At 32.4% G+C, this 26,519-nt stretch overlaps 1 protein-coding gene across 2 annotated transcripts in view; it reads right to left on the reverse strand.

The window, feature by feature from the left end:
• Positions 1–26,519, reverse strand: part of LOC114333316 (protein MTSS 1) — a 262,400-nt gene extending 235,881 nt beyond the window's left edge. For both annotated transcript variants that reach the window (XM_050658843.1, XM_050658844.1), the window contains exon 1: positions 26,095–26,519. In XM_050658843.1, coding sequence (XP_050514800.1) covers positions 26,095–26,166 — 72 coding nt within the window. In that variant the 5' untranslated portion in view covers positions 26,167–26,519. The remainder of the gene's footprint in view (positions 1–26,094) is intronic.

Raw genomic sequence — 26,519 nt, forward strand, 5'->3', positions numbered from 1 at the left:
ATAAAGTACTTAAAGGTAACTATCAAAAAGCTATATAAGAAGTCGATAGCATCAAAATTAAGCAAGTTATGATGGAAATAAGAGGACCCTTTCAGATTTTTTAGGGAAGAATGAAAAATGAAACACGTCATTTCCACAAAAATTAAAATTTATAGTAACCCATTTAAAACTTTATTTATTTTAACATGAGTAATACTTCAACAATTTTGACCGGTTTAGAATGCATATTTTTGAAAAAAATACAATTAAAAAAAATTAGAATTTTTCAAATTTTCGTGAATTTCATTTTATTTTGATAATAACTCCAAAAATACTCGATATACTTAAAAAATGGTAGAGAACAAAATTTTAGTTTTAACTTTATTTAAGCTTTTTCTTTTTTTAATATTTTTTTACGACAAAAAATAACCGAGATAGAAACATTTAAAACCTAAATTTTACTGCGAGAACCATGTAACCGGGGCCCTTTCACCTTGTATTTAAAAAAAAATAAAGGATTTAGAAAATTATGTTTAATACAGTGTAACAGACCTTTTACTTAGCTTTGTAACAGTTTTTGGATAAATCTCGTATTTCAAAAATTAACGGAGTTATTTTAAAAAAACCAATAACATTTTCTTTGAAAAAATTTTATAGCGGAGATTTTGTATGTATACAGGTTGTGGGAAGTCCAATTAGTCGTTTGTTGTATGAGATACCAAAAAAGTTTATTTAGCTGAGATTGGGGCATAGATAATATCAAAATTTAAATACATTTCCAAACATACAGGGCCACCCATATTGACAGGGTGAAACAAAATTATCTTTTGTTTAATGGAACACCCTGTATATTTTTACATTTTTGGATTCTCCTCTATGTTTTATTTCTTAAAATATCAGGTTTTCTGATGTTATACGAAGTAGTTTAAAAGATAATTACGTTTTTTTTTTCAAATTTCATAGCAATATTCACCCCCTGTATAATTGTAGTGATTTGACATCAGAAAATGAATTTATATTCAAGTGATTTTTAATATAGTCTATTATTGTTAAAAATTATTAATCTAATTAAAATCAAAACGTTTAATTTTAGCTAATACAGGGTTGGTCGAAACTGAATGAATGTTTTCTCAAAGTTTAAGAGTTTGAGTTTCCTCAAACGGAGCAGCCTGTAATGCCTGTAATGAGCATTGTAATGAAATGCTATTGTATGACGCTTTATTATTTCCCACCCTGCCAGTGAGAACTGAATTTATTTTTGAAATCCCTAACTTTATATCTTTAATTATTTTAAATATTGTAAACGATTAAAAAACAATCAAATTAAATTTAAATGAATAACCAGTGTATATCTTCCACATTTACTTCATATTTAACGTAGCCTGTACCATAATATTGCACAGATTATTAATAACCAGTCTATATCTTCCACATTTACTTCATATTTAACGTAGCCTGTACCATAATATTGCACAGATTATTATCCCTGTATAGCAACGATATACCATGACTGTGAATTCATACTTGAGAAATGTCCTATATCCAGTCTCACAAAATAAAGGGATTCCTCAAACATAATATATATGTGCAGACAAAATCAGCCAAAGTGATTTGCGATATCTAATGAAAGGTATGTTGCGTTTATTTGTAGAATTATATTTAATTAGATTTGCTTTAATTACTAAAATAAATAAATTTTCAATTATATTTTATGTATTTGTGGAAAAGGAAACCTAGCATTAGCGGCCACATTTCTATAACGGCCAATTGTTTTCTATTTTTAGTGGCCGTTACTGACAGGTTTTACTGTACCAATAATGTTTTATTAAATTATGAAACATTATTTAAATAAAAAATTTATAAACTTGGGGGTTATTTTTAATAAAATAGTGTTCACCCATGAGAAGGGGTAACATCCACCCCCAGGATAAAAGCGCAAGTTGGTACCACATCATTTTTGTTTCTTGGGGTATCCTCTAACTACTTACCAATTTTCATGAAAATTGATGGAGGTTCAACGAAATCAGGGGGTGAAAACCTTCAGTGACTGCCTTTTTGGAAATATAAAAGAATAATTTTTTTCGTGATTGTCGTGCTAATTTTCTGATTTTTGGTTGCTATAAGGTTTGAAAAATTATTAAAAATTATAAATCATGCACATAAATGTAAAAAATATTTATTTTACTTAATTAAACGAGATTGCTTGAGCCAGAATGCTGAAATCTGCATTTTTATCATTAAAAAAAAAAAGGTGGATTTCACCCCTAAAATGCAGAAGGCGCAACTTGGTGCCATATCACTTTTGTTTTTTGAGGTATCCTCTAACTACTCAACAATTTTCATGAAAATCGATGAAGGTTCAAAGAAATCGTGGCTGAAAACATTCAGTGACTACACTTTCAGAAATATAGAAGAATAAGGTTTTCGTGATTTTCGACTTGTTAATTTTCGGATTTTTGGTTGCTATAAGGTTTGAAAAATTAGAAAAAAATGTAATTCATGCACATAAGTATAAAAAAATATTTATTTTTCTTAATTAAACGAGATTACTTGCGCCATAATGCGGAAATCTGCATTTTTTACAATTTAAAAAGTATGGGTGTATTGCACCCCTAAAATGCAAAAGCGCAAGTTGATGCTATATAACTTTTATTGCTTGAGGTATCCTCTAAACTACCTACCGATTTTCATGAAAATCGATGAAGGTTCAACGAAATAGGAAGTGAAGACTTACAGTGACTGCACTCTCAGAAATCTAAAAAATAATTTTTAAAAAAGGGGTGTATTTCACCCCTAAAATGCAAAAGGCGCAAGTTGACACTATGTCACCTTTGTTCCTTGAGGTATCCTTTAACCACTCAGCAATTTTTACGAAAATCGATGGACGTTCAACGAAATCTGAGGTAATAACTCATCCACCTTCATTGACTCCACTAAGTCACCCAATCCATACACGTCAGTTGCAATGTGGGGATAAACTTTCATAATCAGTTCACTTCGAGCAGAGAGCAGCAGGCCTACGCCTCTTAGGTCTGGATCCCGCGTATGAAAAAAAAGTTGATTAATAGCAAGCTGAAAATTTGTTAATAGCTTAAGGGCGTCTAGTCGAATAAACTTTGATATATGGGAACACTGAAACAGGGGCAGTTTTAATTGTGGAACAAGTTAAAAATTTGGAACGGTCACAGCACGAACACGGCACATTTATTTTGTCCGACAGAACAGACTTACTCTCCGAACAGAGATTAAACTCTCATGAAAAAATCAGACTGCTATTTATTACCTGTCATAATTCCTGTCATTTGACATATTCTACATGTTCCACTCATTAAAACGCCCATTTGGTGATAAATAGCAGTCTGATTTTTGCATGAGAGTTTAATCTCTGTTCGAAGAGTTTAAGTCTGTTCTGTCGGACAAAATAAATGTGCCGTTTTCGTGCTGTGACCGTTCCAAATTTTTAACCTGTTCCACATTTAAAACTGCCCCTGTTCCAGTGTTCACACATATCAAAGTTTATTCGACTAGACACCCTTAAGCTATTAACAAATTTTCAGCTTGCTATTAATCAACTTTTTTTTTCATACGCGGGATCCAGGCCTATCTCCGATGATGATTCCAATAAGAGTCGAAAATTGTCGATTCAGAGTAATGGAGTGCGCTCCCTGTTCTAAGTGAAAAATAAGATTGCTTTGCCTTCGCATTGCAACTGAATAAAAATGGTATACATTTTTAATTTATTTTATATTAGTATTACTCCTATAGAGTAACTAGGTCCATTTTCCGTTGGAACTTTACCAAGCTGCAGACGGGGGTTGTGAATTGCAACTTTTTAGAATTCCCTCCCTTTGTCTTCACTGCAGCATCCATCTGGCTTGCAAATTTTAAAAGCCTTGGAGGTGTTACCAGGGAAATGGACCAATAAGTTTTCAATTTAAAAATCTTTTAGTAATATTTTTAATATTTTTCAATGTTATTGAAATTATGTTCCTATTAGGATTGAAAACTTCACCTTTCAATTGCCAGATGACGCTAGTCACCTAATCCACACGTCAGTTGCAACGTGGGGATAAACTTTCATGGTTTGGTCACTTCGAGCAGAGAGCAGCAGGCCTACGCCTCTCCGATGATGACTCCAATACGAGCCGAAAATCGTCGATTCAGAGTGCTGAACTGCACTCCCTGTTCTAATTGAAAAATAAGATTGTTTTGCCTTCGCATTGCAACTGAATAAAAATGATATACATTTTTATAATATAATAAAAGCGTTGATTGATAAATATACAAGTTATCATTCAACAATAAAAGCACAAAACAGTGAATATGTATATAACAAATCTTTACAGGGTGATTCATTAAGAATGTCCAATCTCCGAGTTGTAGATTCTAGACCTCAAAATATTAAGATTCAACCCAAATCACTTAAATAAAATGTGGCTCGTTGTTGAGTTACAGGGTGTTTTATTTAAAAATTTAATAACGGTTAAGGCCGCACCTACATTGGATCCGATTTTCTCCGATCAGATCAGATCCGACGTCGGCCGACGTCGGAATAGAAAATAAACCCATAGTATTAAATGGGGGTGCCTACATTGTAGGTGTGCACTAACACAACTAAAAAATGGTTTGGAGAGAATAACAATAAAGTCCTCTCATGGCCTTCAACCAGTCCAGATCTTAATATTATTGAGACATTTTGGCATAAGATGAAACAAAAATTGTTTAATGATCCCCAGAGAACCGTCGCCAACTTGAAGAAAAAATTAGGTAAATTATGGGATAGTTTCGACCCTGACTTGTGTCAATCCTTAGTAAGAACAATGATAGACAGGATTGCCGAGGTTGTAAAGGCGTGTGGCGATGTGCCTAATATTAGCATAGTAATTTCTTGATTTGTCAGAACTTTTAGTTGCCATAAAATTATCAATATTTTCGTTTATTTTTCACACAACACCCACGCCATTTCAATATTATGGCTTGTTTTTAAACCAGGAGGAGTACCTAAACTAAAAAGACAGATTCACACCCAAGAAAGTTACTAGAAAAGTCAGCAAATTCATCTTCTTTTTTGGTTGATTATGTCGGCCTTCGACGGTAATGCATAAATATTATTTTATATGTACTAAAACCGTCTAAAACGTCGCTAAAGAGTTCTAAAAACAACAGCTTTTTATATAAAAAGAGACTAAAAATCTAAAAATTTAAGGAATAACGCAGAAAACACAAAAAATCGCCGATATAACTTAATTAACCTATGAAATGCCAATAGTGTCAAAATTTCATAACAGTGAATAAACCTGCCTGCGGTTGGAACAATTACAAACAAGCATTGCGGCGCGGTAAATTTGAATTACTCCTCCTGGTTTAAAAACAAACCATAGAAATGTTAAGGATTAATATTTCTATGGTTTAAAAACAAACCATAGAAATGTTAAGGATTAATATTTCTAACATTGAATTTATTAATAATAATTTATTCTTAATATTAAGAATTATAATAAATTTTCGTTTGTCCGAATATTTGGGCTCATACCTAGTAACAGCTGGTTCCGAAAAGAACTGATACGACTCTTAAAGCGTACTTTATAGAAAATTGAGCAGTGTACTTTGAAGGATAAATACTTATTACATATTTACATACTGTCACTGTCAGATCTTAAAATTTGTCAGATAACTTATTCTGTTCAACCTCAAAGAATGACTCCACATGCTATTATAGCAAGAAATCCCTATTTTATGTAAAAACTATCATTTATGTAGGATTTGCTTGCAGGAATTCAAAATAATATCAAAATTTAGACCTCAATAACTATTACAATTTATGAATTAACATAATATATGTTATGTAATCAGTTAGTTGTTTGTTATTTGTTTATTTTATTATTTGTCTGTCATAATAAATATAATATAATGTCAGACCAATCAAATACACTGCTCAGAATGATCAAATCTTACTAAGAGTCACGTTTTTTAGGAACCAGCTGTACAGGGTTATTCACTATATTTTGACCCCCCTGTAAACTGCTTTATTTACCTACAGAATTAGAAGAAAAAAATATTAAATGCAAAAGTTATTCGATTTTTAAATTATGATTTTTTGACATATATATCATACTAGTGACGTCATCCATCTGGGCGTGATGACGTAATCGACTATTTTTTTAAATGAGAATAGGGGTCGTGTGATAGCTCATTTGAAAGGGTATTCAATTCTCTATTCAGTAATATAAACATTAAGATAATTATTTATAAAGGGGGTCAAAAAAAAAAAATTTTAATTAAATTAATTGACACAAAAAGAAGAATGTATGTAATTTATTTATTTCAAAATATCTTCTACTGCTGTTAGAAAACAGAAATAAAAGTTTATTGCACAAATAAACATTGCTTTTTGCTTAAATTCAATGTTTAAACTGCCAAGAGGCAGGTGGGTGGCAGCTTGAACATTGAATTTAAGGGAAAAGTAATGTTTATTTGTTCAATTAACATTTATTTCTGTTTTCTGACAGCAGTAGAATGTATTTTGAATTAAATAAATTACATACACTCTTCTATTTGTGTTAATTAATTTAATTAAAAAAATTTTTTTGGACACGCTGTATAAATAATTATCTTAATGTTTATATTACTGAATAGAGAATTGAATAACCTTTCAAATGAGCTAGCACACGACCCCTATTCTCATTAAAAAAAATGGTCGATTACGTCATCACGCTCAGATGGATGATGTCACTAGTATGATATATATGTCAAAAAATCATAATTTAAAAATCGAATAACTTTTGTATTTAACATTTTTTTCCAATTCTGTAAATGAAGCAGTTTACAGGGGGGTCAAAATATAGTGAATAACCCTGTACATATAGGCCAGGATATGAAGCTGAAAAAGTGGAAAAACCTCGCAATTTTTTCGTCCAGCATCGATGTGTACAAAAATTTGAAATTAGGCTCGTTTTACCCTTTAGTTCATTTTCTATATTGAGCCGTTATACGCTTTTGGGTTTTTAAGGGTGAAAACTACCCATAATTGTAAAAAATTATAAAATGACATTTTAAACATTAATATGGTCAACATTTTGTTTTTATTAGTTAAATAATGATTGTTCTATGCTTTAGGATATAATATCATATTTCAACTCTTAAAACCACCCTTGTTGGAGCTATATATTAAAAAATTATTTATCCTAAAATAATTATTTCTGCTTGCATCGATTTGCATAAAAATTTGGGTTAGGATCATTTCACCCTGTATTTCATATTCTACAGTGATAAGCGAGCTAATAACCGGCAAAATAACGCAAAAGATCTAAAACATAATACATTGCGCAACAAAAAGAGATGAAACTAGTGGAGGTGGAAATGATCGTAATAAACGTATAAATTAACATTACATTAGATACATAGTTTCCCAAATTTAGACGTCTGTGACAGGAGTATTTTACAAAATTCTACTGTCACAGTGACAGTTGCCATACTCTTCTGATACGTTTAAAGGTGGGAACTTATGGGCCTGTTTCACCAACGACAAATATAGTAGTTTATTCTATGATTAAAGTTATTCGACCAATAAACTGACATTTCTACATTTTACTAAAGTCAAATAAGAATTATTTTACTTATTTATCAAAAAAATATTACTCTTCGAATAAATTGGCAAGTTAATCTCGCTGTAAATATCTGTAAGAAAGTAAATTCGCCAGTTTAACTTTATATTATCAAAATTATATTGAAACAAAATACAAACTATAAACGTCTAATAAATTTTATTCGATTTATTTGTTGTTGGTGAAACCGGACCTATGTAATGTAAAATTTAATTTATACGTTTATAACGATAATGTCCACCTCCACGTTATTAGCACGCTCATCACTGTATAAAAAGAATTACAGAAGGATGAAGATCAATTTTAATTAGGAGGGTAGTTAGGGGGTTGTTTTCACTGATTTATTCATAGAAAAAAGTAAGTACCGACCTTAATTTGATCATAAGTCGCTCAATTTGTATGCTAAAATAGAAACTGTTTTTTTAAGGTCTGACTGTATAAGTCGAAAAAAGAATCTGTAATTTTTCCTCGAAAAATGCAAAGTTTTCCCATTATTTGGCTTTGAATATTTCAAATTATGCATTTAACGAAAAAAGCTAGCCTCTAACATGCCGTATCTCAGTTTGTATCGGTCGTAGAATAATTATAAACAAAGGATTTTGTTTGTGTTTCTAAAACATACAATTTTAAAAACTACAGTTTTTTGATTAAATGTATATTTTTTGAGTTATTCTCAAAAAACCCTCTAAAAAAGTCGATTTTTTCGTCAAAAAACTGTTACTTTCAACCGCGAATAACTCAAAAAATATTAGTTTTATGAAGAAAACGTAAAGAACATTTTTTTCTTAGAATCAAATTTTCCATCGATTTCTATGGTTGAAATTGAAATGTAATAAAAAATTACCACCACCGAGATGGGGTGGCAACCACCCCTAAGGTTTAGCGCATGATATAGAAAATGATCTTTGAGCTATTCCCTACCTTCTGTGAAAATTTCAAGTAAATCCATGATGAACGAAAAAATTGCGAGCCAAAATGCTTCATATCCTGGCCCAATAGACTAGCAATCATTTGCTATTATGCATAAATAGTACAAAATGGTTAAACTGTAAAACCTCGTAAGTCGACTTTTGGTCAATTATGACTTTTATACGTACTTTTTTTTGTTTTTTAAACATATATTTTACTTTAAGTAATTAGGGAATTAAGGCTGTCATTGTCAGATGATGCGTAGATATACGCTCCTGTTATATCTATGTCTCGGATGTTGTTTTTTGATGGAATGTGTCTAAAGATATTCAACCTCTCATCTTTACCGATGAGCCCAGGGAGGTTGAAGAGAGCGAAACACATTTCTGAGAACTGGTGTTTGGATCTTTGATTCTATTCAGAAAAATTTTTCCCAGCCCGAAATAATGGATGTGTGAGTTAATTCGTAAGGGGATTTTTCCACATTCTCTATTTCATTTGTTTGATTTTGTTACGATTGGTCGGTGAACCAACTTTGTATCTTTTGATCACTGAGTGTGTTCAAAGATTTACTTCTGTTTTTTTTGTTTTTATATAATATATATATATATATATATATATATATATATATATATATATATATCTTTTAAACCACGGAAGCTTGTAAGTCAATATTTAAATTTAACGGTCCTAGCGACATCTACAAAAACCTCATAAATAAGATTTTAAGTTACAAAACCTCGTAAGTTGCATTTTTATGAGACAAAACCTCGTAAGTTTAATAATAGTTTAAGATTTTAAGTAACAAAACCTCGTAAGTCGCTCTTAAAAAACAATATTACTGAATTTTACTCAATGGTAATGTAATCCTTACCTATAAAGAGCCCTACATACAAATAAAAGAATGTGTGTGTACTTTGTACGCACGTAAGAAGTTATACTTCTATTATATGATTTCTTAAAAATAAATATACTTTAAACAGTTTGTTTTAATTTTTTTTAAACACCATTCGAATTTTGTGCTTATCCCTTTCAAAAAAATAAAAAAAAGTATAGGATTGCTCCGGATTCGAACTCAAGATCTCTCGATCTCTGGCCGAATGCTATACCAAATACTCTACGAGGACTGTGTCTGTATTGGTTCGGACGTACCTAATGACAATTCACGGTAACAAACAGAGAAGGTGAAGTATAATAAATATATACAATAAAATGTTTTAATAATACTCATCTTACTCCTGAGGAAGACAAATCCAAAGACACAAAAATTATAATAAATATATTTACTAAAAACACTAATATATTCTTTTCACACCTTTTCTTGCACTGAGATATTTATATACTTCGTCTAATTTACTAACCGTTGCACGTCATCCGCGTCATAGCCTGTGACGTCGCATGATACCAACACGAAATATTTGGCGGTAGGTGTGTTCTTTTTTAGAATCATTTTGCCGAGTACACTGGAATTACAGCCACTAGACATATTTTATTATATACGCGTAGAAATAATATTTGAAGATTTCTATTAATGTTAACCTAAAGAAATACACAATATGTTTCATTTAATTTGTATAAATGGATTATAAAGCGTTTTTATGAAGCACATTTGTTCGGAACACACTGTAACTGTAATCGAACGAAGGTGACATTTTAGAATAAATTGGTAACACTTATTTGACAGTTGCGGTGATGACACTTCATATTTGTTTATATTATTTACTATAAGTATCTGTTCTATTATATTTACTGTTTTTATTATTTATAAAAAGATCCTCTACTATAAAAATATAAATTTCACCTAATTTTATCACGACTTGGAATAATCCAGGTATCTGACAACTTTTTTAGTTGTTATTGTAGACATATACAAAGAAACCTATCGGCTTCTCCCAAGAGTTCGGAGCAGTTTTTTAATAATTATTAACAATGCAGTGCAAAAACGCTTGCACTGCAAATCTTAAAAGATTATAACTTAATTCTTGTTCTCTATTTCTTAAGTTTTTATTTATTTACATTGAATATTAATTTGTTTTGTTGTATAATCCACGTTTACAATAATTATGTGATCTATTTGATTTAAAATGGATTCAGGATTTTGTTATACTTTGGAAACTATGTCAACTTAGATCTCTGGCGTAGATAATGACGTGCAACGGTAAGTAAATTAGACGGACTGTACATAACTTGAAAGATTTAGCAACTAAACGCCATACTGCCTGTGTGCGCATGAGCGCAGTATTATAAAATTTTACTCTCAATCGCGCCTAAAGAAGTATAACTTCAAAAATGAAAAAAAAAGAATGTGTGTGTACTTTGTACGCACGTAAGAAGATATTCTTCTATTATATAATAGGTAATTTAAACGAAGTAAATATACTTAACAGGTTATTTGTATTTTATTTAAAAATCAAACTAACTTTCTTATCTACCACTTTCAAAAAATTTTATTAAAACAACCAAAAATAAAAAAAAATATGAATCGCCCAGGATTTGAACCCGCGTCATTCCAATCTCAGAGCTAACGCATTACCAACTACTCCAGCGAGGTCCTTGTAATTGACATGTAAGTTTCGGATATAATTAAACAACACGGCGACATATAGTGTAAAATGTTATGCTTACATAATATTTCATTATTTTACTACAGAGAAACACAAATCCAAAAACACAAGAATTATAATAAATAATACATTTCCTAAAAACACTAATATGTTCTTTTAATGACTTATTTGCACGGTTACAGATACATACATACCTATCTTGAAAGATTAGCAATGAACTACATACTGTCTGTGTACATACTGTCTGCGCAGGCGCGCAGATTTATGTACAATTTTACCCTCAATCGAATCGCGCCTAAAGAAGAATATCTTCAAAAAATTGAATGTAAAAATAAAGAAGCCAAAATGTTTTTCTGTCCTGTAAAGTTACATAAAATTGACTTACGAGGTTTTGCAGTTTAATAGAGTACTAACTGGTATGAAATATTTCTAAAGATTAATGAACTAACTGATAAAGTGGGTGAATTGGACTAATAAAATAGGTATGACTGTGATGAGAAATATATCATACTTAAGAATTTGACATAATAATATTATTTAATAATGTAATAAGTGGGAAGCACTGTGATGCAAATTGGATGTGAGGGTCTGATATAGGAAATAGATAATAAATAGTGAAAATCAAAATGAGTACCTTTATTATAATTAGAACATAAAGAAATAGACCTATTATAATGTATACAGTATGGTACAAACGGAAGGAATAAATTCATTTTTTCGTAAATGGACGATTTTGGAAATAAATCTAAAAACAGGTCGATTTATATTTTTAAATTATGATTTTTTGTCATATAAATCATACTACTGACGTCATACATCTGGGCGTGATGACGTAATCAAATATTTTTTTAAATGAAAATAGGGGTCATGTGCTGGAACATTTGAAAGGGTATTCTGTCTTTTTATAATATAAATATTATAAATAAGTGAACAAATAAATTTAAGAATTCTAAATCACTTGGTTACATGGATGAATAATTCTGAATTATATACTGTATAATAAATTTAGAAAGGTTTATGATTTAATGGCTTTTAAAAATGTAGATTGTACTGAAGTGGTTTTTAAATACCGATCATGATCATAAGTACTTAGTTTCAATTAGAAGTTTTTACTAAATCTAAGATCCAATTATGTCACAATGCAGTTTGTGTAAATTAAGAAAAAAATAAATATTCAGTTCTATATGTAGAGTTTAGACCAGGGGTGGGCAAACACTTTTAAGCGCGGGCCAAAATGAAATTTTCAAAATGTCTCCCAGGCCGGAGACCTATACCATACCCAGTATGTACGCTGCGCACACGCTAATGTTTTTGGTGGATGTTTTTCTCTGCCCAAGAAATTTTTTTGACAACAATACTATAAGTATCATTTTAAAGAATTTGGACAGTCATTTGACTGTTAATAATAGATACTGCATACTACTAATAATAAATTGTCATAGTTGGGTGTGGGTGTATATGTGAACCATTTGTTCCCAGTAAAATTACGAAATTTTTAATGTGGTCCATTATATTAAGCCTTAACAAGAATCCAGATAAAAATGAAATTCAGAAATTCAAGAGCAGCCTTTATGAAGATAAGGAAATTTCTGAGTAACCAAAGATTCAATCTGCAAATCTGATATCGAATGGTAAAACTTTATGTCAAGTCGAAACATTCAAAGGAGACAACTGATCTAGTATGGTCATATAGAAAGGATGAACGACGACAGGCCGCCAAAACAAATTTTAAAATTGACGCCAAGCGAAAGAAGAGAGGAGGGCCGAAGCAATTCCTGTGACATTCAGAAGGTAATGTCAAAAAGGAACCTTCACCTTGACGAACGCAACGACGGACAAACAAAGCTGGAAATTGGGAACCGGAGGGCAGAGAACCCTATAAAAAACCGGGATAATAAAAAAAATGGTATGTCCACTCTATTCTCGTTTATTGGATTGTTAATGCTGACTTAATGAGAAAGCTGGAAGCTTTTGAGATGTGGCTTTTTAGGAATATTTTGAAAATACCATGGACCGATTGGTTGAAAACTGATTTGTTTTCAACCCTGTAAATTTCAAAGTGTTCGTCCAATAAAAACTTTCTTCGCGTTTTATATATTTTATTGTGTGACGTGAATTTATTAACGTAAAAGATCGAGTTCTGCGTTGCTAATGAGTTTATTTATTAACAAAAAGAAAAGATAAGAAAAACGTCTGTCATTAGAAAAGTCACTGAAAAATCTCCTCTCCCTACGAATCTCAAATAATACTTAGAAAAACCAAAATTTGTCACAGCGATTGCGAAAATAACTCAAAATTAGTGTATCGACATATTCGATATTGTCACCCATACCTGTTCCTGTTACCCATAGTGCGTAAAGAAATAAAAGTTTATATTGTGTTACTCTTATCTTTACGTACTAAAAGAAACTCCCAATAATACAGTCCATTTAGCAAACCCAGAGAAGACAAGGCGGTTGAATATTCTCAAGAAAGCACTAAACACTTCACTCTCAAGCCGCCTGCCTTTTCTCCATGGTCTATCTTCGAACCGGATGAATGATTCTCCACGACTAGTGCTCCACAATTCCAGCCCAATCGACTTAGAAGGTGCATAGCAGACGCAGGTATACATAGGCCTCCCCTAAAGCCTAGTGTATCGAGGTAAACTCTTTATTAAAAAACATCAAAGTGCAGTGATAGCATTAAACAAATATTAGCTTTTTTTCTCATAGATTGTTTCCTCAGAACTAATATCTCCTAATTAATTAATTTTTATAACATAACTTAAATTGTAGAAAATTGAGAAAGCTATGCCGCTCTGGAATATGTATTTTTGTATGTTTCAGGTGATGCTCCGAGAATAATAAAAGCTACAAATTCGTTTTTTATTTTGCGTGTCTTTATTTATTTCATCGTAATCCAGATTGGCATATGCATTATTTGATTGTATATTTAACAGTAATATAGAACCATAAATAAATTATCAATTAAGCTATCACTCTTCTCAGAACATTTGGTGACTCTCTTAACGAAGTAATCAGTTAGGAAGTAACTGTTACACAGTAACATTTATTTTTTAAATAGAATTTAATTTATTTGTATAAATTGTGTTCATTTGGATTTAGCAAGAATACTTCTCTTTATTTCTCGTTTTTTCTCTTGTTCACTTTTGTCCTTTTGTATTTCACTCGAAGTATTATTTAGCAAAAAACTATTTAGTTATCTCTTGCATTCTCTCTTGTTCAATTTTTGCATACTTGTTCTCCACTCGAAGTGTATAAAAAAGGACAGCTCTCTGCACTTGAAGGGATATTTCAGTAGAAAATACTTCTTCGCTTGCTCTTAGTGTAAGTAGTTTCTATTCAACTCCCAGCCAACTTGTTGTTGTAAGTAAAACATGGACACTCTCAAGAAAAAGCGTAGCACTTATAAGGCTCAGTTCACGCGCATAGAAAAGTGGTACAACGCTAATATCTCTTGTGATGATAAACATCAGCTGATGTCTCGTATAGACATTCTCAAGGAAAACTTAGTTAATTACGACTCCATTCAACATGAAATTGAGTTAATGAGGATAGATATGAATATGAAAATAAATGTCTGGATCTAAAATGCATCCTACAAGCTCGAGTCGAAGCCTTAAGTCAAGTGTCTTCTCCACCAGATCCTGGTCATTCCTCTCATAATAGCCGCTCTCATATAAATATTAAGCTACCAAATATTCACTTAAACACTTTTAGTGGAAATTGCATCGAATACCCTTCATTTATAAACTTATTTAGAGCCCTAATCATCAATAACTCACAATTATCATCAAATGCTGAGAAATTCTTTTATTTAAAATCATATCTCAAAGGAGAAGCGTTAAAGCTAATTGATAAGTTGCCAGTAACTGATGATAATTTTGTCATAGCTTTAGATTTATTACACAACCGGTATAGTAACCAACGGCAGATAATCCGCTCATATTATCAGCAGTTACAAGCCACTCCTACATTGCAAAAATGTAATTCGCAGTCGCTGAGACAATTCGTTGCAAATTCTAAGGCAATTCTCGATGCCTTAGACACGGTAAAGTTAAGTAAAGCAGAATTATTTGAATCCTTGCTTGTTCATTTATTGGAACAAAAACTTGATTATAACACTCGTCGCTCATTTGAAGAGCAAATTTCTGTGAATCAACTTCCAACTATTGATGAGTTTTTCGATTTTTTGAGTAAGCGATGTGTTGTTCTGGAAAATATCAACTCTGAGAATTTCATTGCGGATCAAAAATCCACGTCTAAAGCAGCTAGATTCCAAAGTAATGACAATTCTCACCCGAGTAATTTCAAGGTAGCTTTTCACTCCCAAACAAACCCCTCTAGTCAAAGGGATTCTAAATCAAAGCCATATACCTTACAGCCCAAGGTACGTAGCTACTGCTTTCAACAAAATCATCGCATCTACTCATGTACCAAGTTTTGTTCATTGCCTGTATCAGATAGAATTGAATATTCAAAAGCCAATAAGCTCTGTTTTAACTGTTTAGGTAGTAAGCACTTTTTACAAAATTGTGAGTCAAAATCTACCTGTTCCCTATGCCACTCTAAGCACCATTCTCTTTTACACAACACTCACCACTCTACAGTTAACACGCATGCTGCAATTGAGCCCTCTAATCACTCACTGAACCACGGAGAGTCTTCTACTCGTCCTACATCTCATACTCTTCTGACAACTCAGCCAGAAATTGACCAGCCCAGCGTCGTACATCAAAATGACCTCACTTTACGCTCAACTGTACTATCGACCACCACACCACATGATACTCACGTCTTATTGGCCACAGGTAGTCATAGCTCTGCTCTTGAGAATGTGGCTGCCTATAGCTCTGAAGATTCTTCTTCTTCTCTCTCGCAACCGCCACGGTTTTTCACAGGTAGCAAAAGCTCTCCGGAGATTGTTATTGCTAGCCATAGCTCTGAAGATTCTTCTTCTCTCTCGCAACCGCCAAGGTTGTTCACAGGTAGCAAAAACTCTGCTCCGGAGATTGTTGCTGGCCATAGCTCTGAAGATTATTCTTCTTCTCTCTCACAACCGTCAAGGTTGCTCACAGGTAGTCATAGCTCTGCCCTTGAGAATGTGCCTGCCTATAGCTCTGAAGATTCTTCTTCTTCTCTCTCGCAATCGTCAAGGTTGCTCGCTGGTAGTAACAGTTCAGTTGCTGCCCATAGTTTAGAAGTTTCTACTCTCTCACAACCGTCAAGGTTGCTCACAGGTAGCCAAAGCTCTGCTCTTGAGAATGTGGCTGCCTATAGCTCTGAAGATTATTTTTCTTCTCTCTCACAACCATAAAGGTTGCTCACTGGTAGTTTCGGGTTTGTTCCTCGAAAAGTTGCTACCTATAGCTCTGAAGCTGCTTCGTCTCTCTCGAAACTATCACGGTTTCTCACTGGCAGTAACGTTTCTGACTCGGATAATGTTGCTGGCCATAGCTCTGAAGCTTCTTTTTCTCTCGCAACCGTCAAGGTTGCTTACTGGTAGTTTGGTTTTCGCTCGGAATTTTGCTACCCATAGTTGAGAAGCTTCTCACTCTCAAACAACAAGGTCTCCTAATGATAGCTCCAATTCTGATGCTCAGAATTCTCCTTCTCTTAGTTCATCCAGCTCTTTACCGGCAGCTAACGCTCGGTATCTCCAATTAGAAAAGTTGTCACCATTTCTGCACTATTCTTACTCAAGTGGAGGCCGTTCTTAACTCTCGCCCTCTATTCCCATTGTCTACTGACCCATTAGACCTACAGCCTCTTACTCCAGGACACTTCTTAATAGGTGCCTCTTTGTTATCTTATCCAGAAGTCGATATTTCTTGCACTCCGGATAATCGGCTAAAGCGCTGGCAGCAGTGCACTCGAGTTCAGCAACTCTTTTGGAAGCGCTGGACCTCGGACTACCTAAATCGGCTCCAAAACCGACCCAAATGGATCCTTTCCTCTCCTAATATTAAAGTAGGCGATTTAGTAGTGGTCAAAAACCTTGACTCTCCTCCTTTACACTGGCCACTTGCTAGGGTGACCGAAGTATATGAAGGAAAAGACCACAACGTCCGAGCAGTCCAAGTTCGCACGAAAAGTGGAACCTTCATTCGCCCTATAACTAAACTTATCCCCTTACCGCTAGGTGAAACTTCGCCGCCAACAACACATGTTCTTGACCCTTCTTCCTCATTGTAGTAAAATTAAAACTACAAGATACTAGACATTTCTCTCGGGGGCAGTATGGTTGAAAACTGATTTGTTTTCAACCCTGTAAATTTCAAAGTGTTCGTCCAATAAAAACTTTCTTCGCGTTTTATATATTTTATTGTGTGACGTGAATTTATTAACGTAAAAGATCGAGTTCTGCGTTGCTAATGAGTTTATTTATTAACAAAAAGAAAAGATAAGAAAAACGTCTGTCATTAGAAAAGTCACTGAAAAATCTCCTCTACCTACGAATCTCAAATAATACTTAGAAAAACCAAAATTTGTCACAGCGATTGCGAAAATAATTCAAAATTAGTGTATCAACATATTCGATATTGTCACCCATACCTGTTCCTGTTACCCATAGTGCGTAAAGAAATAAAAGCTTATATTGTGTTACTCTTATCTTTACGTACTAAAAGAAACTCCCAATAATACAGTCCATTTAACAAACCCAGAGAAGACAAGGCGGTTGAATATTCTCAAGAAAGCACTAAACACTTCACTCTCAAGCCGCCTGCCTTTTCTCCACCGATCATATTACGAACGAAATGGAGAGAAATTATTAAAAGGAGAAAGACAGCAAGGAGAAAGACAACAAGGAGAAAGGGCACATACTTAGAAATGATAGGTATGTTGTTGTAAGTTGTTGCAGCAGCTGATTATGAAGGGTAAAATCGAAAGAAAAGGGTCCTGGCAGACGACAAATACCCTGGCCTAAAAATATTCACGCCTGGACCGGGTTAAACATAGGTGCTTTTAAGAAAAGCAGAAGATAGAGATTCATTTCATTGAACACTATGAACACTAATACTGTTGATTTCAACAAAATCGCATAAAAGAGATAAAGAGCGTAGGCCCAAAATTTCGGACCAATGCTTTTTAAATGCATTCCTTTTTTTCGAATACTGAGAAAACTAACAAATATGTTTGAAAAATTTAGATGCAGAATGAAAGATTACATTATTACCGAGGGCCGAAAATCTCTAAGAATAAACAGTTTCCTTTGAATGAGATATTTGAAATTAAAAAACACATTAAATTTTCTCTCGTTTTTTCACCCCTGTGACTTATTAAAATAAACATAGAAGTTTTCAGGGACTTTCGGCCCTCGGCAATAATGTAATATTTCATTCAGCATTTAAATTTTTCAAAAATACTTATTAGTTTTCTCAGGATTCGAAAAAAATTAATGCAATTAAAAAGCATTGCGCCTATGCTCTTAAAAAAAATGCTTGCGGGATTTCTCAACAGGCCGGATAAAGTAAGCAAAAGGGCCGGATCCGGCCTGCGGGCCGGCTTTTGCTCACCCCTGGTTTAGACTATACTTCCCTATAAACAAAAGGAGGCACATTTGGTTTCAATGGACAGACCAAACTGTTTATATTGGACATTCTCTAACATTTGTATACTACAACCAAACATTGCTTTGGAGCATTAATTTGATATAAAAGAAACTTCAGAGAATTGGATGGGCTGGTCATGTAGTGAGAATGGACACCAAAAGATTGCTGAAAAGGTGCAAGACCAAAAAGAAGGCTAGAGAAAAGGTGGGAGGATGAAGTGCCAGCAGATGCACAAAATTTATTAGATGTGAGGAGGGGAATTGGCAAGGTTGAAGGGGACCAAGACTTGATTTCGGCTGAACTCTTTAACTCTTCCTCTTCATTTATATTGGTCTTCTTTGTCGGGTTCTTCTTTCCATATATTTCTTGGGTTCTTCATTTCTTTTCTGTATGGCCTCTTTACACTCTTATTGAACCATTCTCTTGTTTTTTTGCCTACGGCTTTTCTTACTATGTCAACTACTTTTGTTTTGATTTCTTCCCAATGTTATTCAGTGCTTAGACTGCCTGTACTTGTTATTGTTTTTGTTATTTCTGTCTCATAGTTCTGTTTCTGTTTTTGAATTCATGAAGGACTAATTAACAATGTTGTGAACCATGTGATTAAAGCAGGAGACAGTATGTAAACTTTATTACTCTTTTGTATTTTGGGTTCAAACTATTACTACTTTGTAATATATCTACTTTGGAATTAGAACTTTAGTATGTATAATAAAATTATTAGAATCACTTTGTTCTGCAAGATATAATTTTCCTTTTGAATGAGGCTATCATTATTGTCCTTTTCATGAGCATTTTTCAGTGCGTAACAAATGATAGGAAAAAGGGTAAGTCCGTGATAATACACATTTATGACATTTATTCTAACATGTCGTTTTAGTTAAATCTGACAGTTGTCACATTTTATTTTCAATTTGGAATAAAAACAAATCAAATGTGTTTCTTGCATTTATAAAATGGTATTTTTCTTTGATTTGTATAGTCTTATAAATTATACAGATTATATTTGTAATGTTATTATCTAATTTAAAAAAAATATTTTTTTACTATGGCGCCATCTATCGACAACTAGAATAACTAGAATAAATGTTGTAAATGTCTGTAATCACGGACGTGCCTTTTTTCTGTCACATACAATTTAATGCCTTAGAAAGAAATCGAAAAACTGTGACGCACTGAAAGATGATCATGAGAAAAAGAATACAATCAAACATTAATAAATTCAAGAGAAAGATGAGAAAATCAGAGGAAAGATAAGTTAAAAATAAATAAAAAAAAGGCAAAGTTTTCAACCTAATAGAAACAATAATAATGAGAAATATTAAAAATATTACTACAAGATTTTTAATTGAAAACTTATTGGTCCATTTCCCTGGTAACATCTCTGTGGCTTCTAAAAATTGCAAGCCAGATGGATTCTGAAGCGAAGAAGACAAGAGGGAATTCGAAAACTTACAATTCACGACCCCATCTGTTCAGCTGGTAAACTCCAACCGAAAATTGACCTAGTTACTCAAAGGAGTAAAACTAATATAAAATGAAATAAAAATGTATACCATTTTTATGCAGTTGCAATGCAAAGGCAAAACTGTCTTATTTTTCACTCAGAACAGAGAGCGCAAAAAATAAATGTTTGAGAGATGAAAGAGAAAGAGAGAGAGAGAGAGAAAATTTATTGTTTCTAAAAATGAGTTTACATTTATAAAACACAACGTGGTATAGTACAAACACAGTACAAGATACATTAAAATACTAACTATATCATCATCAATGGTGCTACAGCCCTATGAAAGAGCCTCGACCTTCCCAAGTCTATTACGCCAGTCAGTCCTATCCATTGCCAACCGTTGCCAGTTTGCTGCGCCTATTTTTCTCCCATCCTCATCTACACCATCTTTCCATCTAAGTTTTGGCCTACCCCTATTTCTACTTCCCTATATACTACTAACTATATAACTTCCATAATAAAAAAATAAAAAAGCCATCAATTAGAGCAACTGTCCTCAAAAAATTCCTCGATACTATAGTAACATGATTAATTATTTATATGGGAAATAAGCCACAATTAAAATGAAAAAAATAATTTTATTAACGTTTCGACGCCCAAATCGGGTGCCGTTGTCAAAATACAAAATATTACTAAAATAAACTAAAGTGTTGTTGCTAAGCAAAAAAATTCTTCTAATAATTTATTTAATCTCACTCATTTATATTGGCAATTCAGACATATATTATACATTTTAAAGTAGAAGACTTTAAAATGATATTGCCAATATTTATGAGTTGCGTTCCTGGGACGACTTACTGAAAGATAGTTCATTCGATTACATGAAATTAACCCCAACTCAAGAATATCCGTCATAAAAAATTATAGCATGTGATATGTCTTTAAAAAGACAACCAAATGCAACGACAGTAAAATTCTCGCGTTAGAGACTTCATAGTAAATCACAAGGGAAAACCAGGAAAAACCTGTGATACTATCACAGTATCACAGTATATGTAATCGAATGAACTATCTTTCAGTAAGTCGTCCCAGGAACGCAACTCATAAATATTGGCAATATCATTTTAAAGTCTTCTACTTTAAAATGTATAATATATGTCTGAATTGCCAATATAAATGAGTGAGATTAAATAAATTATTAGAAGAATTTTTTTGCTTAGCAACAACACTTTAGTTTATTTTAGTAATATTTTGTATTTTGACAACGGCACCCGATTTGGGCGTCGAAACGTTAATAAAATTATTTTTTTCATTTTAATTGTGGCTTATTTCCCATATAAATAATTAATCATAAAAATGCCACAAGGAAATAGCTTCAGAACAATACTATAGTAACACTTAGATAATAAAAACTTCTTGATTGCTCTTCGGAATACAAAAATATTGCTTGAGGATCTTATATTGAGTGGTAGGTGATTAAACACTTTCTTTCCAGTGTAAATAAATAATTTTTTAATTAATGTAGAAGAGGGAATTGGAAGTAGAATAGAATAGAATAGAAATATGCTTTATTGCCATGAAAAATTTTACAATTTTATTAACAAAGCTTATAAATAGTCAAAAAAAACAAAACAGTAACAATCCGATTTACTAAAATTACATAAATGGTCAATATATTTAAATAATAATAATAATAATGAAGTTAAAACAGAAATAATCAATTGCAAAAATTTAAATAAATTGCAAAAATGCATAGTGTACCTAATAATTAATAAAAAAGGTTTAAAAGTTAAAAAGTTAAGCTGCTGCATATGACACCCAAATATAGATAAAAAAATAATAAAAATACTACTTGTGCAAAGGGTACTGTAATTTCTAGTTATTGACTAAAAAAATCTTCTACTGAATAATATGGTCTTTCAGACAGGTAGGCTTTTGTCAGTTTACGGAATTTAAATTACTTTACAATTAAAGCACATTAATTTTAAAAGATCCTAATTGGAAAGCTGTATTACTGATAAGTATTTAACGTTTCAAAATAAATATTTAAATAACGCAATAATTATACTTACGATTTTTACTATCATTTTAATATTTTAAATTCATTTTAATATAACAGTAAAAATTTCGGCAAAATTATTTTATTTCATTTAAAAGGTATGTATAACATTATCTATTGTCAAATATTACTGAAAATTCTGAAACAATAATAGCATTAATGAGTAACATTGTTTGTGTTGAGTGAATGTATGTTTCATCCATATACACTACAGGGCGATCTTCTTCTCTGTACTTATTAACAGCTCTTAAGTAGTGTATAGGTACGAAGCTTATGGATGTCATATCTTTCTGTTAGAAGTCTTCGATTTGTTTTTGATTTTCTCCAACGGAAACCAGTGTCTCTTATAATTAATCTTCTAAAATTTCTTAAAAACTACCTTGATCGCCTCAACCATCTCTGAATTTAGACAGAATATTTTTTATCTGAGGTCCTTATGCATCGCTCGTATACAAATATGAATAATACGCCTTAACACCTCTTTGTCAATGTCTTCAAAAGTTTGCTTCTTTTTTCTGTTACAATGTTTTCTTGGAGAGGAAAACGAGGAGCATTGTCCTGCAATTACATATATTCCATTAGTGCCAGCATAAAGAAGCTGCTATGGATACCATATAAAATATGGTATATGTATTTGTTTACTACTTTCTATAAGGCATAACTTGTTCAATTTTAGTTTAACTGAGACTCTACAGATCATTGTACTTTTGGAAACACTTGTCGCGTCTACCACACGCTCTTTTATGCTATGATGAGGTATTGTGACACCTTCTTCAGCTTCCTTTTTCATGAAGGCTAACATATTAGCATTTATTTCTCGACTTTGACTATTAACAGGTCGTCCGGATAATTTAATTTTAAGCTCCATGCTACAATTAAGGCCATAAGAGCCAGAGTGGCCTAACTGATTTTAACATTACTTTATATAATAAAAAAAAATGAGCAAAACCTAGCAATGTCCGATTGTTTTAGTCGTTATGTTGACCAAGAATCATTACTGGTCAACATACAATTACTAAAACAATCGGACATTGATAGCTTTTGATCATTTTCTTTGAATATGTAAAGTAATGTTAAAAACAACTAGCCAACTCTGGCTCTCATGGCCTCAATTAAATAACACTAATTTAGGTATATCTACTTTTTTATATTACAATTATTATTATTTACTTACCTTTACAGTTTTTAATTTTAGAGTTCCAAAAAGAACTTTTGAATGAAATGAATAAAATTAAAATAATTAAAACAGAATATACAAATACAAAACGTAGAATAACAACAATAAAAAAAAAACGAAAAAAAAAATAAAATAAAATTTAAATACTGCGAGTAAAAGAAACAATGCAACACTGTAAAAATTCTGAGGAGATCATTCTGTAACGTCTACTCACGAATGGCTTTGCTCCACCCCATTTTCTTTCACGTTATTCGTTATTTCACGGGATATCTATTGGCCTGTAAGTTTATTGTCAATATAGAGACCTAAAAATTTGTTAACAGTATCAGAACAAAATGCCTTCATTACCCAGAGTAATGTTGTTTAGATCATTCTTAAAAGAAATTAATTTGGTTTTTGAAAAATTAAATGTCAAATGATTAACTTTGCACCACTCTAAGATTTTTAGCATATCACTACTAATAATCTTGTTCAGTACCTTAGAGTCCTTGTTTTGCCATAAAATTGTGGTATCATCTGCAAATATAGTAAATTGGCCATTAATATCGAGGTTAATTATGTCATTAAAATAGATCAAGAAAAAGATAGGACCCAAGACAGAGCCTTGAGGTACGCCACAATTAATAAAGATATTACTAGAATAGCGCTCATTGATTGATACAGACTGGCATCTGTCTTCCAAGTATGAACTGAACCACTTTAGAGTAGTGCCTCTAAAACCATATCTTTCCAGTTTATTAAGAAGTATTTTGTGATTGACACAGTCAAAGGCTTTAGATAGATCACAGAAAACTGCAGCAGCAACATATTCGTTATTTAAGTCTAAGTATAGTTTTTCCATGAATTTGAAGATGGCATCATATGTACTTTTTAATGACTGGAAACCGAATTGGCAGGAAGAAAGTAAATCGTGTTTTTGTAAGAAAGTAATCATTCGGATTTTGACCAATTTTTCTACAACCTTTGAAAGCGATGGTAACAAAGAGGAAGGAAAGGAACATTTATTAATGACCACAAGGCAAATCATACATGGTAAAATAAAAACAAAGACACTATTATACTATACACACAGATAATAATATAAATACTTCTTCTTCTTCTTCTTTCTCGAAACTCCTTATGCCCCTCAGGGGCGTCGGAGGTAATAATATAAATACAAAGTGGAAAAAATTGCAACAAACTAACATAACTATTCTCTAGAAACTAAGAAAAGACAAAGGAATTATTAACACTGTAAAGAAGAGAAAATTGGCTTGCTTCGACCACATTATGCATAATAATAAATACCAACTTCTACAGCTGATTATTCAAAGTAAGATTGAGGGTAAGAATTAGACCCACAATGTTACATCAAATGTAGATGTGAGTAGAAGGGTACTGCCCTGTAATGTTTTAGCATAGGATTTTGTGTTCCCACTGAGTAGGTGCATAGACATGACAACAACTACGGAGCTTACGCGATCTCAGCACTGCTCGCACCGCAGCCGCAACATCCCTCGTCAACAAGCCTGCTTTGAAGTGACGAATAAATGTGACCATCTGTTCCATATAAAAGCTTCTAGGAGAGTATATTATATTCTTTGATTATATATATGGGGGTCGAGACATGGACTATGAATAATATCATACCATACAGAATAGATGGGAAAGCAAGATATTTTGCAGAATATTTGGCAGAAACGTAGTTGAGGAAGAAGGGAGAAGACTAACGAACAAAGAAATGTACCACCTGTATGGTAACCAACCGATATCAAAAATAGTGAGAAAATGCAGACTAGAATGGCTCGGTCATCTAGAAGGAATGCAGGAGAGCAGACAGGTCAAGAATATTAGTTGGAGAACAACTGATGGCAAAAAAGAGAGGAGAACCAAGAAGGAAATGGAGAGATGCAGTAATGGAAGATGTCAGTGTGTTGAGAATTAGAGATTGGAAGTTGACAGCAAAGAACCGAAAAGGATGGAAATTATACATCCAGCGATGGGCCTAACAGGCCTGTCAACGCTATATATAGATACAAGATTGAGGGCAAGAGAGGCCCTGGACGTAGACGTATATCCTGACTGGCCAATCTTAGGAAATGGACAGGTCTAACGTCAACTGATCTATTGTGAATAGAATAAGATGGGCAAATGTGGTCACCATCATCTCTAGCAGAGAGGCACCTTTAGAAGAAGAAAAAAATAGCTTGCAAAAGAAAAAAGGCAAGTTAGACTACTGTAGACAGAAGCAACAAGGGTGTTAAAACCAGAAAAATTAAGAAGAATATAAGAAAATGTACTTAAAGATCAAATTGGGAAAATAAGTGAATGGAACAAATAAATTTATTCAAGAATTCTAAATCCCTTGGTTACATGGAAGAATAATTATCATGCACTCACTCTGCATTATTATACTGTATAATACTTAAATTTAGAAAGGTTTATGATTTAATGGCCTTTAAAAAATGTAGATTGCACTGAAGTGGTTTTTAAATGCCATGATCTTGAGTACCTAGTTTCAATTAGAAGTTGTAACTTTGCATTGAATACCCTTTACTAAATCTAAGATCCATTTATGACACAATACAGCTTGTGTAAATTAAGAAAAAAATAAATATTCAGTCCTATATTTAGACTTTACTTCCGTATACACAAGAGTCTCAATGGACAAACCAAACTGTTTATATTGGATAATCTCTAACATTTGTATACTAAAATCAAACATTGCTTTGGAGCATTCATTAAATATAAAAGAAACTAGATAGGAAACAGTTGGAATAAACAATATTGTTTATTTATACAATCAAATCTGTTTACTTACCTTCATATCTTGGATAATTTGTTGAAAAAGTCCTCCTAATGCTCCCGATTCGCGTTCCATTGTACTATCCATTGTTTTACCAATTTAAACTAATCACAGTTTTTTCATTGCCCACTTCGATTTTATAAAGTAAAGGGAATGTCTAATGTTTACAGTTACCGTACAATCTGCCCTTCTTTTTGACACAAAATAGTCACATTTGCACTAAATACTTCACTACATACACCAATCGATTAACTTTTACACTTACAGCATATATTTTTGTACTTATGTTTTTAAATTAGGACTCAATTTAAGTGACTGTGTTCAACAATTTGTATAAAAAATTTAATACTATTTTAAATACTACATTTCCTCCTCTATCCATACTTTCTTTCAATAATCTAAAATCCTAATCCTAATATTCCTAAATCTTCAGTCAATCC

The sequence above is a fragment of the Diabrotica virgifera genome, chromosome 8, assembly GCF_917563875.1.
Source record: "Diabrotica virgifera virgifera chromosome 8, PGI_DIABVI_V3a".
NCBI classification, from domain to species: Eukaryota; Metazoa; Arthropoda; class Insecta; order Coleoptera; family Chrysomelidae; genus Diabrotica; species Diabrotica virgifera.